We start from the raw sequence: 17,302 nt of genomic DNA, 5'->3' as shown, positions 1-17,302 counted from the left end.
TTTTATTTTTTTGTACTACGACCCCCTTCAAAAAAAAATGTTTTATTCAAATTTGATTTAATTACTGATAAAATATTTATTGGTATACGATTTTGATTAATTTACAATTAAAAATTTAATTAATTTATAATACAACATTATTTTAAAACAATGCAAGCATATAAACAATTATTTAAGTATGAAAAATAATATACATGAATAAAACTTTAAAAATGTACAATTTAACATTTTATTCACGTGTTAATAGGATACTTGAAATTGAACTTTTGATATTATTGATTCCATATTAGGTTTTATATTAGACTGCAACTCTTAAATCTGATTCTACATTTAATTTTGTCCGATATTTGTTTTTTATTACTATGAGAGCTGAAAACGCCATTTCACACAAGTAATAGTAGTTGCAAATGGTAGAAGTGTTAATACAGCTATTTTTGACAATTCTGGGTATTCCGATTTTATAGAATTCTCAAATGTGTCACTTGTAATTTCAGTGAACTTTATTCGCAGATTTTCTGTATTATCTGTATTTACTATTTTTAAAAAAGTGGCCTGACAAAAAAAAAATTGGCCTGCTTAAATATTGGCACCCCTATTATAAAACTCAAATGGCGCCCCTGATCTTAAATATATTAGGATCTCCTTTTCTACCAAAAGTGCCAACGTCTATTGAAAGAAAGCAATAATTTGAATCTACCAAAACCATTAAAACAATTGAAAATAAGTTTTTCTAACATAAAAAAGTAATTCGATATCTACCGTGATTTTCTGATTTTGTCGCGTGACATAATATTTTAGACGTGTTTGTTCCCAAACATACCAATTGATCTAATGAAGCGATAAGAATTCTGAAAACAGATTTTAATTTTTTGTCAAGTCTACTTGAAATTGACTCCTACATTTTTGATATTATCCCCCAAATTCCTAAAAATGTCATTTAAAAAAAGAGTATTTAAAAATTGTTGTATTTTTAATTTAAAATCAAAAATGTGGGGAAGTCGATTTCAAGTTAATCAATAACTTCGGATAAAATAATATGAATTTTGATTAATGTGGTGGTTTACAGAACAAATGTTAAAAAAATTGAATATTCAAAAAGGCACGAAATTTGAATGATTGATAAGCGAAAAGTGATAACCATTAACCACGTTGGACCATCACGCTACCACTCTGGTTACATCGTTGATTATCTATTATCATTTATCATAATAGCAAACAATAAACAGTTATATCACTCGTGTTATGCGTCTTTTATAGCGCTTCAAATTCCAATTCTTGAGTATTGTCGCTTACCCTCGTGGCTAATGGTGTCCCGCTAAGGATAAATTGGCAGTTATTGGCATAAAATTTTTCGATCATGAAAGTTAAGGTGTTGAGCCGGAATCCGGATGACTATTTGCGTGAGACGAAGCGGGATATCCAGAAAGGTAAGTTGAACATTTGTTTTGATGTAGGGCTTATATCTGTATTTTCTGTAAAGTTGTCCACATTATAGGGATTGTAATGATTAATAATTCGATTTGTACATTTAAGTAAATAATTTTTTCATTTTAACATTAGGTAGGTACGTAGAAACATCCATCTTTTAAATAATTTATATTTTATTCTATGTAGTTGGTTGAATAAACTGTGTTTACAAATTTAAATGTATTTAGACCTATACGTGGTTAATTTTGTTTTCAATTTATTATAACGACTGGTATATATCTTTCAAGACAATTATTTTACAAAATAAATCATTTTTTATACCACCTATATTGCAATTGCAGATACCTATGTTGTTATAAAATGTATTTTGGGTAAATATTTTTAAGTTACTAATTTTATTTATTTACCTATCTGAATGATAAAATTCATGCTGAATAGAAAATTGTATTATATAGGTATTTAATTCTTTATTTTTAATGAGATTTTTATTTAAAAACTTCTATAAACATTTTATATTAATTTTATTAACAATATACAGGATGAGCTATCATGTTTTGTCTCTCTACTTGTCTTAGCTGTATAGAAAAGCGTGCCAATCCATTTTATATCAAGTTATTCATATATCATACTGAACAACTTAATTCATACATATCTAATGCTTCCTCTATACGTTTTGTCTTTTGTGCTCATATTACTTTGGCAAGAGTGTAGTCAGTTTACTTGCTCATCTTTCTCTTCTCGCCTTAATGGCACTTTCCTAGTCAGTTTTGGTAGCAAGAGTGTATAGCCAGAGGTGGCATACTAATTAATCAATTATACATATACCTACCTATAATTATTATTTTTACTTTGTTTAGGTAGATTAGATTATTACTTATAATTATTGTTTGATTAATTATTTTAGTTAAACAATTAGCTATTTGTATTAAAACAAAATATTTTTAGTAACTTAAATTAATTTTGCATTCCCATAATGTAAAGTCTTAATTAGAAAAGAAATAATCCTCCAATTTTAATTATTTGAAATATTATGATTAAATTTGAATAAATGATTGCCTATCTCTATTCACTATTATTAATTAGGTAATCTTATAACTAACATTTTAAATTATTTTTCAGTTCCTCGGAATTATGACCCAAATCTTCATCCTTTTCAATCATCACGTGAATATGTTCGTGCTCTTAACGCAGTGAAATTGGAACGAGTTTTTGCCAAGCCATTTATTGGTAACTTGGATGGGCATCGTGATGGTATCTTCTGCATGGCCAAACATCCTAAATCTTTATCAACATTAGCCAGTGGTTCTTATGATGGTGAAGTACGACTTTGGAATTTAACAAAAAAGAAATGTATTAGTAGTATAAATGGCCATGACCGGTTTGTTCGTGGATTAAGTTTCAACCCTGATGGCACAAGATTGTTTAGTGTTGGAGATGATTCTACCATTAAAGTTTGGAATACTGAAGAATTGGACACACCATCTCATACATTCATATCTCAAGTATGTACAGTTAATGTAGTATAAATTCCATTTATGACAATATTGTTTAAACTATGTTTATTTTAGTCTGTTTTATATGGTATCAGTTGTCAATGGTTAAACGATAAAGTATTTGCTACTTGCGGTGATGTAGTACAACTATGGGACATTACTCGAAGTCAACCTACATCAACTCTAAAATGGGGTGTTGATAGTTTACATCATATAGCTTTTAATCAAATTGACACTAATGTATTAGGTATTATAATTTTATTTTACATTTGTATATAATACATTAGTTGTATAATTGTATAATAAACATTCATAGCATCATGTGCAAGTGACCGCAGTATAATTCTTTATGACACCAGAGAAGTGAAACCAATGCGAAAAATAATAATGAAACTCAAAACCAATCAGTTAGCCTGGAATCCAATGGAAGCATACGTGTTTACTGCTGCCAATGAAGATTATAAGTAATTAATAATTTTATATTACCTTCTATTCCACGAGAGAATAATCAGTTTTCGTGTATCACAAATGATGTAATTGGCGTGTCAAGAATCATGTGATCAAGCTAATACAGGGAAGTTGGTGGGAGATAGCAGCACTGACAAAAATTGGTCGGTGGACTGATTATTCTCTCTTGGAATAGATTAAAGGTACACATTTTTACTTACCTAATTGTTATTGATTAATTATTTTATACATTTAGTTGTTATTCTTATGATACACGGAATTTAGAATCTCCAATAAATGTGCATAAGGATCACGTGGCAGCTGTTACTTGTATAGATTATGCACCAACTGGTTTAGAATTTGTCACTGGAAGCTATGATAAAACCATCAGAATTTTTGAAAGCCATCAGGTATTTATTTATCCTTTTGATATTCATTATTTATTTAAAAATAACAATTTAATATTTGTCAAAACATTTAGGGACATTCGAGAGAAATCTATCATACTAAACGTATGCAACATTTGACTAGTGTAATTTGGTCATTAGACAATAAATTTGTTTTAAGTGCATCTGACGAAATGAATATAAGAATTTGGAAAGCAAATGCTTCAGAAAAATTAGGAACAGTAAGTCTATTTTTATTAATTATAATTTAAAATGGATATCATGTACAAATTAACATTTTCTTATGAGAAAACCAAAAGTTATAAGTAGTTGCCGAATCTATCTAAGCTTTAAGCTTTCATAGAAATATGTATTATGTTATGTTGAACTTTTAAAAATAAATTAAATATGAAACAGTTATCTATTAAAATGTTGTTTTAGTTAAGACCACGTGAAAGAACAGCTTTAGAATATAACGCTACATTGAAAGAGAAGTTTGCTGCTCATCCACAAGTAAAAAGAATTGCCAGACATAGACAAGTGCCTAAACATATCTATCATGAACGTAATCAACAACTGGAATCTAAGAAAAAACTTAAAAGAAAGTGAGTTGTCTTAATTATAAATAAATTATATAATATGATAATAATAAATAAATTTATGTATGTTGGTATATACATTTTAATTATATTTATGTATATTTTCAGGGAAGAAAATGTCCGCAAACATTCAAAGAAAAATAGTATTCCATACGTCTCCGAAAAAAAGAAAAATGTTGTTTCGGAAGTTGTTTAAACTATTATTATTCTTGTTTATTTCAAGGTTTTTATCATATGTACATATTATTTTCAATAAATTACAACTTCAATAAAAAAAAACCGTGACAACATTTTTAGTAATATTACATTAAACACTTGATTATTCAGGGAATAGGGTGACACACAACCACGGATACGCAAATTCTGCTATTAATCCAAAAAAATACAAATTGAAACAAAAATGCTTCTATTATAAAATTATTAAAAAAAATATATTTAATAATAGATAGTATTTAAAGACAATGTAGATAAGTATACAATTTATTTTTATTTTAACATTCATATTTTAATAAAAATATAAATAAAAATAAAAATGTTTCCATAAAGCAAATTATTACTATTATATTCATGTATTAAAGGGTTCGTCCCTTATTGCAAAATAAACAAATATGTATAACTTACATTTATTTTTTCAAAAATCCATATTCTGTACTTAAATACTATTTTTAGTACTGTAGAATGTAGATAGTTCCTCAGAAGACCACAGATAATTCTCAAATTGTATCATCAAAAGTTTACTGTATAATAATTTCACTTTGTGTTTATTAGATGATGCTACTTCAATGTTAAATATGGACATGATAAAACAGCTTAATTTTAGATATTATGTTTAACTCACATGTTGATGCATAAGTAAAGTTTGAATGTAGGCATTTGCTCTTTTTTTTGTTCCAAAATAAAGCTAGATCAGCTATACATTTGTTTCATACGAAGATTTAAGTTTTTAATACACACACTTTTTTTAATTTCTTTTTGGTTTTATTATTAAAATTGTATATTTTTTTTGTTACTAATATTTTGTTAAATAAAATGTGTTTTATTTTCGTATTTGAAATATCTGAAAATTTACTTTACTTTATATAAACTATAATGTGAGACAGATTAAATTAATTTTATTTATTCAATATGGATAAGAAATAACAAGGCGTAGAGTTATAGTGAGCACACATTTTAAAATTAATTTTGCATTACTATTCTGTTGTGTCTTTTTTTGTTTTGATATAGGTACATAATTAGTTAGAACGGTTAGGTTAGGTTTCTTGAAATAATTCAGTATACTATAGTATATAAAAAAAAAAATGATTTATAATTTACATTATTTTAATTTAAACTTAGTGCTATTTTGCTTTATTTCAATTGCTTTTTATGATGTTACTTACTGCATAGTGCATAATATGAACTCTGTTAATTCATGTTTCAAAGATTTTTCCTAAGGTATTCGAAGTTGATGCATAATTTGTATATTCATATTATGGAACATCATCATAGTATAGATTTTTGATACATATCTTAGTGAATTATATCATTAGGATTCAGATTTTAATCCGTTAATAAAACTTAAAACTGCATTTTGACCAAAATAACTGAATAATCCACTTACTTTTTTTTATTTCTGATAATACAACAGAATAAAATACATTAGAATTTTATATAAAAAAAAAACTGACCCATATTGAATAAATAAAATTAAGACCTGTATGTAATTGACCACTGATAGCATTATGATCTGATCATGAAATAATAGATATTTTTATACTTAAATCTGAGTTGAAACACATTTAAATGGAATCTGGAAATCAGTATATAATATATAGGTATACTAAGTATATTATCATGAACACACTTTGTATTTATAAACAAATTACCTACCTAGGTAGGTATACATATTATATTTATATTAAATTTTTAAACATTTATAACAATTAATAATTATGTATTAATATAATATGTAGATGGATTGATACATAAATATATTGTTTCTGTAATATCTGTGAGTATTAATTATGTAATTATACAACTATACCATAAAAACAAAATTTAGTTGTCACCTTACGAGTTAGGCTGATAGAATATATTGTTAGACAATAATGATTTCTTAAGCTATGCAATTTTGAGATTTTTTTGTAAACTGATTTAATTCATCTTCAAAAGTCAGAATGTGTCTGGCTGAAGTGGCCTTAATCAGATTAACAACATTTTTACATTTCTGAAGGAACTCATCATTAAATACCTGAAAAACTTGATTACTCCTAAAGGAAGGTTTTCCCTCCGTGATAGCTATCTCATTGGCCATGTCTATATATCCTTGTATTCTCGAAGCTTTAAAATTTTTCAATTCATCTGAAATATATGGTTCATATATAAAGGCGCAAAAAGGGGCATGATCGCCCATTTCAAGGAATGTATCCACAGCTAATTTTAAGTTATAATTTTCAAAACGCTTGTCTATTCTCTTCAGAGTACATAATTCGGGTTCCCTGCTCAAGATATCTACAACCATCGCGAACCCTTCCATTTCAGCCATCATAAAATAGTCCATGGTGATCTTAGAGATAACACTTAGCTCGTGATTTGATATTTTTGATAGAGTTTGAATAATTAGAAAAATCTCGTTTTTCATTCTAAACCATCCACACATTTCACGGCTGACTACTTCTGCGAATCGTAGATTGGGATTTAAAGTTTCTAAGCTTTGATTATTTTCATCTACTAAACATGCTTTGGAATATACAGGCTTACTCTTTTCAACCCATTGTCTTATGTTTGGTTTTCTGGTTATAAAATTCCAGTATATGCCCATTAGTGTTTCAGAAATTTCTTCAGTAAACTCTGTATCTTTATAATCTTTTCTCAATACATAATCTTTGTCCCATTTGTTTATCCATTCTTCTGTTAATCCCTTATTATAGTTTATTACTTTAAAACGTGAGTTCATCAACGTTTGATGAATCTTCGTGCTCATATTACCAAATCCAGCTAGTATCATATTAATATATATTATGAGGACTTCTAAACTTTCGAACTTGTGGTTCTTTGATGCTAAGTAAAACAGAGACTTTTTAAATTCCAAGAGGTCCTCTACTACATTTGGTATGAAAAACAATGGTATTTCTTCCCTTCTTCCCATCCACGGTCCTACTGTAGAACTCGGAGGTGTAAAAATTGTCACTGGCCGATACGCACCATTTCTTAGTTCCTTGACATAGTCCATCACTGAGTTTGGACTGCCCATCATTGGTACTCTATTGTCTCTATTCATTTCTGAGATGATACAATATGTATGATTATTATTTTACGTTTAGATTAGTAGTAGGCAGTAATTTGTCAGAAATTGATTTTTGTTTTACACTTTTATTCTTTCTGATTATAATAATATATTCAGTGTAATTTAAATAAAACCATATACGTACCTGCCTATAAAATATATATTTTACAAGAATTGCTGTTGTAGTGTTGTCATCTATCTGGTCGTCCTTGGTGTATTTGAATATTTGACTGTGTGAGGCGTTTCGAATTTCCACTTTCTAAGGTGAAACAACTGCCTGGTCGCCTGGCAGACTATACAGTTCACGAGAATCGTAATCAATTGACTATGATCTTCCAATTTCTGAAGAGTTTTATCAATGGGTGATCATGCGGATGTAAATAATTATAATATGGAATAACTACTATGACAAACTAATATGAATTAATACTATGTATCATGTAGCCACGTAGGTGTATTGTGTAGATCCGTAAACAGTATAGACACAAGAGTACACAACTGAAGACACTACACAGTAAAATCAGTTTGCATGATGATGACAAGGTATATATATTTTGTCATAGAAAATATATACCATGGACCATCATTAAATAAGAACAATATTTGTTTTGTAATGTAATGGCCAACGATTAAAATCATATTATGATCGTGGTAATTCCATACAGAGTTCAAGAGTCAAGACTTATTAAAGTATTAAATATTAGTAGACTGATTAATATTATACAATATTTTGCAACAGAATAATAATAACGATTAATATACAAGAAGCCGATATAGAGATAAGGAGGCCAAACAGAAATACCATAGAACATAATATTGTTCTATGAAAACACCAACTAGTTACTATAATATTAAATATAATATAATATATTATGTCTATGAATTTCGATATCTTATTTATAGTATTTGACCACTGAGACTGAGTACTGACTACTGAGTATAAAAAATTAATGAATACGATGATATTATCTATTAATAGTAATCTGTTATTTGACAAAATTTTTTTACGAAAAACGTCCCCAAAACGGTTAAACTCCCATATGTTAGCAGCTCGGTAGTTTAGGTGGAAAGTGAAGAGGAAACACTTAACTGTGCATCAGCCATAAAATTCAAATATCAATATGTACGACAATAAATATAAAGTATAGTCATTGGAATTTGGAAAGTAATGAAAAAGTGTTTAATCGGTTTACAATCCCTGTTCTGCGACAGAAAAGAGGTGCAGCCGTGAAGATACCTATTAATTTTTCTTTTCATTTTAATTTATTATAGGGCCCGGGCTAGCCTATTATTAGTCTCTATTGTATAAGCCTCCGTACCATATTATTTTAATCTTTTCAGTCTGATTTAAAAAAAGTTTGATCTATTTTTAAAATGTATGTAGGTACCAACTTTTAGATTTATTTGATATACTTTTTAATATTGTTTAAATTAATACCTATAGGTACAGTTTAATTGTATCCACTTCAAAACATAAATAATATTTTTAAATACATTTTGTAGAATTTTTTTTCAAAACGCAAAGACGGATTAATTATCATAAAAAAAACATCAAGTATAAAATACAATAATAATAATAATAATAATTATTATTATTATTATTAAAACAATATAGCGGTAATATAAAAAGGTATAGGTAAAAATATAAAAAAAAATTAAATTATGAAAATTGCATAAGATAAATTGTATAGTGCCACAGAAAAAAGTAGAAAACATAATGCACTCAAGAGTTATCAAGAGTTGTCGCCTTGCGTACACAATATTAATAACGTGATTGAGAGCGTGTGTGAGAGACAAGCATAGGCGTGATGATCAACTGTTCTCTTCTCTAAGTCTATAGCTGATTATACAGAGTGATTCACTATGCTCTATCAACCATCATTCAAGCATGCTCTCCCCTATTTTTTCCTTTAAAATTTATTTATTTAAATTCTGATTTTTGGAATATTTAAATATATACCTAATCAAAGACCATTATTATTTCATATTCGTGAATTTTTTTGTAGTACCTACTACCTACCTACTTAAATAGTGTCCTATGGTGGTACAAAGTATAAAATTCTGTTTTTAAAATGTGAACCACTTTTTTCACTTTAAAATATTTAGTGGATAATTTTTTTAAAATTTTGATGAACCTAATTTAAAATTCGAAAAATTAATTTCTCAGTTCTAATAATGTTTAATCTAAGGACAATAGTCCTTAAAGATGGTTTTACAAAAATATAAAATATATTATGTAATTTTTGATCTACTCGATCTAGTATTTATTATAATTCATAGGTACTTGGATAATTTTTACAAATTATTAATGTTGATAGATTAATATACTATGTAGGGTATTACCTAAAAATTTCAAACCACTATATCTCCCATACCCTCTAAAGTCAAGTCTAAAGTTTAGACTCTAAACCATTATCGCACAGACCTATTATCCATAGGTAGGCGCAATATCAACTTTTGACTTGGGGGAGCTGAATATATTAAAGGTAAGCAGACCATTGCAATATAGCATATTACAATTGTATGTTCTAGGTTTTTTTTTGGGGGGGGGGGGAGCTATGGCTAAGTTTTGGGGGCTTAGCATCCCCAAGCCCCCCTACAATTTGCGCCTATGCTATTATCCTTAAAACACAAAGTTAAATAATTCGAAAACTAAGTAGGTACCTACTCGTTCGGATACGCCACAATGTTTAGAAAAATTGTTTGCTAAATAATTTAAAGAAGAAAAGGAGGATTCTCATTTTAAAAACAGAAATATATATCTCCACAGGCCATTCTTTAAATAGTTCGAAAAATCTCAAGAATTTTAAAATATGGTGTTAAGTATATTTAAAAATTCGAAAATTTATAGATTTTCAATAACTGCATTATTGAAGAAAAATAGGATTAAGAGGGAGATCATGCTAGGTGAATTACCCTGTATATGCTTGTTAAAATGTTGTTTTCAATTGTATGATAGGTATAGGTAAGTGTTTAAGTCATCAACTAGGTACCATAATAAATACTATAAATACATATAAAAATAAAATATACAGCCATATATGCCCATATATAATAGGCACCTATAATATTTAAGTAATTAAGTATTAATACAGGAATTTTGCAGAATTATGACACATTCACTTAGGTATAGGTAGGTATATCATTAATCCCTTGCAGGCATTCACACACATAATTACGATTTAATGTCTGCATGGATTGAATGTTCGTTTTATACTATAGGCACTTACCTAACCAATAATCAGAACCTATTTATAGCCATTTTCAAATTGCACACGCTTCTTAGTGTAGGTAGCGTTTTTGGGGCGTAATTTGCGTTTGCCCTCCCCCTCCTGTCATTAGTGGGCCGCTGTCGGCCCTGGCAAGTGGTATGGTCTAGTTTTGGGCCTTCATATAGTAGCTAATAGGTAATATATTTAGGTATCCCTCTAAATATTATGTATTCATTATTTAGACATTGTAATTTCTCAAAAAAATGGGTTATTTATGTCTATGATTGTAATCAGTAAGTATGAAATTATGTAAGAATGTTATTTGTATTGAGATAAAAATTCAATTGCAATGTAATGTAATTGTTATAGCAAGAGGTTTTTTTTTAAATTTTTATTATGGGCTGGTCAACATTTTGCCCCTGCATAAATGACGCCGCTGGTATGGTGTCTGGATTACGCCATACGCATGTGGGGTCTCCGGTCTTTCTATTATAAATTTCACAATATTGTAATTTTTATTTTACATTAATAAGTTATAAAAATACTGTCAAAAATAATAAGTACTTTCATTATCCATTAAACAGTTATTACTTTAAATATTTTCGTAGTTAGTTGTATCTACTGGCTACCTATGAAAGTGTTTTCATAGTATTATTGGTACCCTCCACTTAGCCATATGAATTACATAATATCAGATAGATTCATAGTGTGGCCGTATCAAATAGACCTTGGCCTAATCCTTTATCTTTTATCTATGACCTAATCCTTCTGAGTAACTAACCTAACCAAATTAAATCTACCTTCATCATTTGATTTAGTATTCTAAATAAAAATATTTTGATATTCAGATATCATATTAAATTTATAAGCATTTTAAGTTTATTTATCGTCATTTGTAAAATAATGCACCTTTGGGCGTCAATAAATATATAAAAAAAATATAAGGACAGAGTGTGGTACCTATTACCTACACATTGAGGAGCAAACTATTTATTTATAAATAATTCATTTAATTGCACAAAAAAACTATAAAATAAGTATAAAATAATTGGTAGAAATTATGTACCTATACAGTTAGGTGGCTAATATTTTTTTATTGGTTATTTTATTCCTCAACAAGCAGTTTTGTCTTTGATAAATACGTTGTTAATTACTAAAGGACTTCATATAGACTTCTATGAAAATATGAAATTAAACTAAACTTTATTCATCTTCGGAAAACGGCTTTTACCAACAGTAAAAACAAAAATGTAAAAACTTTGTAGTTGTAAATTGCTTACCGAATACACAGGCAATATATATGTACATAATTTTTTATGATTGAAAAGAGAAATTTATATGAATGATCATTACTCATTAAAAATACTATATACATGTCTCCTGAACAGTTCCTTGATTAACTTACAATATAGCTGAGTCTATGTCCTCTCTTTGTGGCTTATATGTTGCAACTTTGTAAAAGTTAGGTTAAAATGAATGAAATGTCATATAAATCATATTTTGTGTTACTAGGTACCTACGACCTACCTACTTAACCCCAAATCCATGTACCTATAAATTTACAAGCAAATTCAATGAACCAATTATTATTACCTAAAATCTATAAATAAATAAAATAACTAAATAATATTGGAACTAAAAATTATCTACCAACAAAATATATTAGTACCAGTTCAGGTTACCAAAAAAATTGAAAGTGTATTCTGATTTAAATACCGGTATTTTTAATTTCAGTTCCAAGCCCTGGGTGGCTGGGTCACAGGTCTGTGTAGGTGTCGAATGAACCAAGCCATTACGTAGGTTAATGTAATGAATAATGTAATATATCTTAAATCTTAAATACTTAAATTTGTATTCAATTTGATACAACATACCTACGAGTATACGATAAACGATTTTCCCGTCAGTCTATATTTCTATAGGATATATATATGTTAGGTAAAGCCTATAGGTTATAAATATACATGCAAGGTAAATAATTGTAATTATTTTCTGTTAGTATAATACGGGATAGGTTGAATTCTTTTTTAGGAAAAAACAAATCGTATTCACTTATTAAATAGTAATTATTATAATATTATTTCATATAACTTATTATAAGTCAATACGGAAGTACCTATAACACTATAACAGTATAATTATAGAACGAACAATTTAAAATGTCTATTACAGTATAAAAAAAGTCAAAATAAATTGATACTTTGGTATATCATGTCCATAAAGTAGTTCACTGCTAGAGTCTAATATAAATATTGGATAAAAATTCAATTGTCTATAGTGTATAGGTAGTTATTTATTTTTTAATATTACAACTAGAAACAAAACCGATGTTTGTATTTCCCGATTATTTTGAAAATTACTGGGAAATATTTACTTTTGGCCCACCAAAGTACCAATAGCTCGATAACATTTTACTTAAAAAAATTCTAAAGAAAACACACACCATTGTAAATAATATAATACTTGTGGTTACTAGCTCTTATTTCTATAGATAAAATAGAAACTCATGGCGCCACTGATTGTGCATAATATATACGAATACGAATTACGATGTACATAAATTATACCTACAGAATGTATGTATTTGGTTAATAGGTCTACAAATAATTACAAACGAGGTATAATATAATATGGTCTATATTATTAAGAGTTGGAGATTACCTACAGCGAAATCATTTGAATTCGAAAGTTCAAATATGTGGCAATACATACGCGGAATTACAGAATTACATTATATCTACTGATATTCTTATTTAAAATTCAACTTATAATATCACCTATATTTTATCATAGTAGATAAATAATAAGTATATTATGTACCTAGCTACTTTATATTTTGTCTACATGTTATATTTATGGTACGATGTTAAATTATTTTGTTCTAAACACTAGTGTTCAGCTCATTAAAAGACGAGACTGGAAAAATCTTATCGTCTATGTTTAATCATCTTAAGCTCTTATTACACGAGTTAAACACGACGCATGACTGCATGTCTTGGTACGTATTATAAGTGCGCGCCTTAAACCAGTTTTCCATGGGGCGATTTTTATTATACACTACAGCAAGTAAATAGTTTCATCGTTTAAGGCCTACAGGCTACAGAAATATAATAACATGACTATTCAAGATATTTACGTATTTTGAATAGTTTAGGTAGGAATTTAATAATTTTAAGTAATTAGGTAGGTACAGAGGATTCTCTGCACGAGTTGTTATTATTTTTAAATTAATGTTTTGAGTTTGGACTATCCCATGCTCTTACAGTCTTACATAGTTACATTTACTACAACTAACAAGTGGCTAATATGAACAGATTTATCTTGTGTCGTTCATGAAAATATTATTGTAATAAATAACAAAAGTGTGTAGACTATTATCTCATATAAAAAGAATTCAAATATAGGTACGGTCAATTTAGGTGGGATCAAGGTTAATTGACTTCCTTAAACGTAAAACATTAATAACATGGTATATAGCTAGATGATGGGTGATTGCTATTATTTTATTCAAGGGCAATAAACACAAAAATAAAATATTATTTTATTGTTCATTTATTCAAAATATCTTAACAAATATTGAAGCATTCAATTTCACTTCTTGTTAAACTACCTACAATATTTTACTTTAATGAAAAGTTTGTTAGTAGGTACATATTTTTAAAATTATTTATTTATATACATGATTAAGTGAATTTCCAAAAAAATAAAAAATATATATATATAATACAAAAAAATTATGTTTGCTTATATCTATTTATTTATATATTAATAATAACTAGGTTATTAAGTTAAAGCTCAATTGTTCTTCCTTTTGTCATTAATGCTCGTAAAGTTTCGACTTTGCTTTTTACTAAATTTACTTGAAGTTGTAATGTATCAGTGAATGCATTTTGTTGATTTTTATGTTCGGTCACCAACAATATTATTTCATTATACTTACGGCATGTTTCTTCTAAATTGGCCATCATGGATATCATTTTACACTAAATTTTAAATAAAATAATAATAATATCATACATTAAGGTTCATTCAATTTTTAATTTTTAATTGAAAATGTTATCTAATTGATTACTTTAGTTTCAAGAGTTATATTTTGAATTTATTAAAAGTAATAATCAGTGTCACAACTAGCAATTTATCAGCTGGAGCGTAAGAATGTTTTATGATGCCCACTCAAAATATAATTTTTAAATAATCAGTTTGGTAGGTAATAAAAAATAAAAACACACTTTAACACATTGAACACTTGGACTATAACTACAATATTATGTCAGTAGATGAAATCATAATAATATACTGTTATTAAAACCCAATCGATCAGCTTGGTATTAGTAGTATTATTTAATATCCCTAATTGGCTAATTGGTGGTACTCTGACTTCTGAGCATCCCTGGCTGTTGTGTCACTGTTAATAAGTACAGTAACTTCTAGTTAGTTTTCAATTTACTTTATGCTTATTGACATAATTAAAACTGTATTCTTTTTCAAATGAATACTCTACAAATAAATGTTAACCTAAACGTTCATCAACCTCCTGATTAATTAGAAATGTTCAACTTAAATTCACAATTTTATTTAAACAAGTGTTTTTAAACAATCTTATTTTATTGTTTTGATAACTTCAATTAGTATTTCGATTAGGGCTTGTATGACTTACTATGTAATATTAATTTACTATCATAAAATTAAAATAGTATTGAGGGTAATACTAATTTAACTTAACTCATAAGCAAAGTTTAATGAAAACAATTAATAAATCATCTCAATTAGAACTACAAAACAATATGAATGCTAAATTATAACATATTATATAAACAGTGCTCGAATTGTGTGTTGGTGGGGGGGGGGGGGGGTACATAGGCGTATGGAGTCTGCTTTCCTTTTTTTCATAGATTCTAGCATTTCCCTTCATTTGATTGAGCAAGGAACACTAGAAAAGAGGCCCTTCCATGGCGTTGTTTACTTTTGAATGGTGTATATTTGATTTTTGTTTTAATTTATTCTTTCTAGCAAAGAAATGGTTTTTTTTTTTGCAGGAAACGGTTATTGTCATTTGTCATCGACAGTCGATATGGTACCAATAATAATAATTATAATAATAATTATTATTATTATATAGCAGCATTGACTTGTCAAAAATATTTTATTTTCATAACTTTATTATAAGTAAAATCAATTAATACTATTATTTAGAAAATGGGTTATCATCGAAAACGATTAATGACAGTACAAAATATACCTATAAAACAGTTTAATAATATTATTTTGTTTTCATAATTTTATTATTCAACGTGGCGTACCTAATCATGGAATCAATTTTCCATGGATTCACGGGCAACGTATGTCACAATGTCACATAATATACTATGAGGCACTAAACAATAAAATAAGACATAAGTGTCTAAATATTGTTATGTTTTTGTTTTAATTATTTAATTTAAGTCACTGTAAAATTTATTCGCTATGGAACGTTGTTTTCTAAACTAAAATTAGCGTACGTCCTCAATTTTTATTCCAATTCGATCCCTGTATGTAATAGTTACCTAAATAATAGTTAACAATATTGTACTTACAGAGTGGGATGTTTCGTTTTCTGAAAACAGAACTCGTTCAAATTTTTTTATTTTCCAACTTAAAGTGTCTATTCTTTTTTCGATATTAGCCACCTGCAAACGAGCCAGTATTTAATAAAAATAATAAATAACAGACAGCGTTAAAGGAGGCACGGTATTGACTCAATAGGTACTCACGACTTGTTCCAAGTGCTGTATAGCATCGTCCATAGTTTTCAATAAGGACAATAAGGTACCTACATCAAATAATAATTAAAAACAATTTTTTTTACTCGTTGTCGTTTTTGTAATCGTTGTAATTAATTCTAGTTGTTGTGATTCTCTGTACTCGGTTGTAGTTCTGTCTTCAGCACATAGACAAGAGGCGAACTATACAACAGCAAACAGGTTCCGTACTCTTTAGTTCCGTTTCTGTGATAAGACGATACCGTTCCCGCCAAAAATCAATGACGTCCACAATTCTGACACGGCGTATCGTCGTGGTACCCATGACAAAATAGACCTATATAAGACCAATAAATTCTTTTATAGGTCTATGGCTAAAATACGGTTCTGCTAATATACTTGTCCAATCAATTATTTTTCGGTCAAAATCAGTGCTCGAATTGGGGGGGAGGTGCGCAGGGGGACGGAGCTCCTCTACTATTTTTATTTTTTTTTTGCGTATCCCAACTATTTTTTTTTTACTTGGACGGGGGGACGGACCAAACTAATGCCTAAAATAATTTTTATTAAAATTTGGAGTGGATTTAAAGTGTTTTGTCAACGATAAACCTAATGAATACCTAGTAATTTTACATTTTTTAATATAAAAATATTTTTCATCCTATCTATTGTTTTGACTAGTAATGTTTAACCTTTTTGACTCGTGATCCACTGTTTTTGTAACAATATTTTCA

The 17,302-nt window shown here is 28.0% G+C and overlaps 3 protein-coding genes across 3 annotated transcripts; 1 reads left to right on the top strand and 2 right to left on the bottom strand.

The window, feature by feature from the left end:
- The first annotated feature begins 1,097 nt into the window (after positions 1 to 1,097).
- Positions 1,098 to 4,610, top strand: LOC100159995 (DDB1- and CUL4-associated factor 13). The gene is made up of 8 exons (XM_001951373.5): positions 1,098 to 1,427; positions 2,548 to 2,930; positions 2,997 to 3,168; positions 3,238 to 3,385; positions 3,625 to 3,778; positions 3,850 to 3,996; positions 4,196 to 4,359; positions 4,462 to 4,610. The coding sequence occupies exons 1-8, from the start codon at positions 1,358 to 1,360 to the stop codon at positions 4,547 to 4,549; spliced, it is 1,326 nt and encodes a 441-aa protein (XP_001951408.1). The 5' UTR covers positions 1,098 to 1,357; the 3' UTR covers positions 4,550 to 4,610.
- Positions 4,611 to 5,372: 762 nt separating this feature from the next.
- On the bottom strand, positions 5,373 to 8,380 carry LOC107884901. Its single transcript, XM_016807982.2, has 2 exons — positions 7,764 to 8,380; positions 5,373 to 7,614 (listed from the first exon to the last, which is right to left on the bottom strand). Exon 2 carries the CDS (start codon positions 7,610 to 7,612, stop codon positions 6,449 to 6,451), a length of 1,164 nt encoding a protein of 387 aa, XP_016663471.1. The 5' UTR covers positions 7,613 to 7,614; positions 7,764 to 8,380; the 3' UTR covers positions 5,373 to 6,448.
- A 5,984-nt stretch (positions 8,381 to 14,364) lies between these two features.
- On the bottom strand, positions 14,365 to 16,826 carry LOC100162031. Its single transcript, XM_001951322.5, has 3 exons — positions 16,581 to 16,826; positions 16,404 to 16,496; positions 14,365 to 14,813 (listed from the first exon to the last, which is right to left on the bottom strand). Exons 1-3 carry the CDS (start codon positions 16,611 to 16,613, stop codon positions 14,619 to 14,621), a joined length of 321 nt encoding a protein of 106 aa, XP_001951357.1. The 5' UTR covers positions 16,614 to 16,826; the 3' UTR covers positions 14,365 to 14,618.
- Between the last annotated feature and the right edge of the window lie 476 nt (positions 16,827 to 17,302).

This window comes from Acyrthosiphon pisum, chromosome A2, assembly GCF_005508785.2.
Source record: "Acyrthosiphon pisum isolate AL4f chromosome A2, pea_aphid_22Mar2018_4r6ur, whole genome shotgun sequence".
Taxonomy (NCBI): Eukaryota; Metazoa; Arthropoda; class Insecta; order Hemiptera; family Aphididae; genus Acyrthosiphon; species Acyrthosiphon pisum.
The sequence above is the reverse complement of the archived record's forward strand: the minus strand, read 5'-3'. Positions and strand labels throughout refer to the sequence as shown.

Coding starts and splice junctions, on each gene's coding strand:
- LOC100159995 (XM_001951373.5), top strand. CDS start 1,358: ATGAAAGTTAAGGTGTTGAGCCGGAATCCGGATGACTATTTGCGTGAG. Junction 3,169..3,237: donor AATTGACACTAATGTATTAG/GTATTATAATTT, acceptor AAACATTCATAG/CATCATGTGCAAGTGACCGC. Junction 3,997..4,195: donor CTTCAGAAAAATTAGGAACA/GTAAGTCTATTT, acceptor ATGTTGTTTTAG/TTAAGACCACGTGAAAGAAC.
- LOC107884901 (XM_016807982.2), bottom strand. CDS start 7,612: ATGAATAGAGACAATAGAGTACCAATGATGGGCAGTCCAAACTCAGTG.
- LOC100162031 (XM_001951322.5), bottom strand. CDS start 16,613: ATGGACGATGCTATACAGCACTTGGAACAAGTC. Junction 16,497..16,580: donor TACAGCACTTGGAACAAGTC/GTGAGTACCTAT, acceptor GCTCGTTTGCAG/GTGGCTAATATCGAAAAAAG. Junction 14,814..16,403: donor AAAACGAAACATCCCACTCT/GTAAGTACAATA, acceptor TTTAAAATTTAG/TGTAAAATGATATCCATGAT.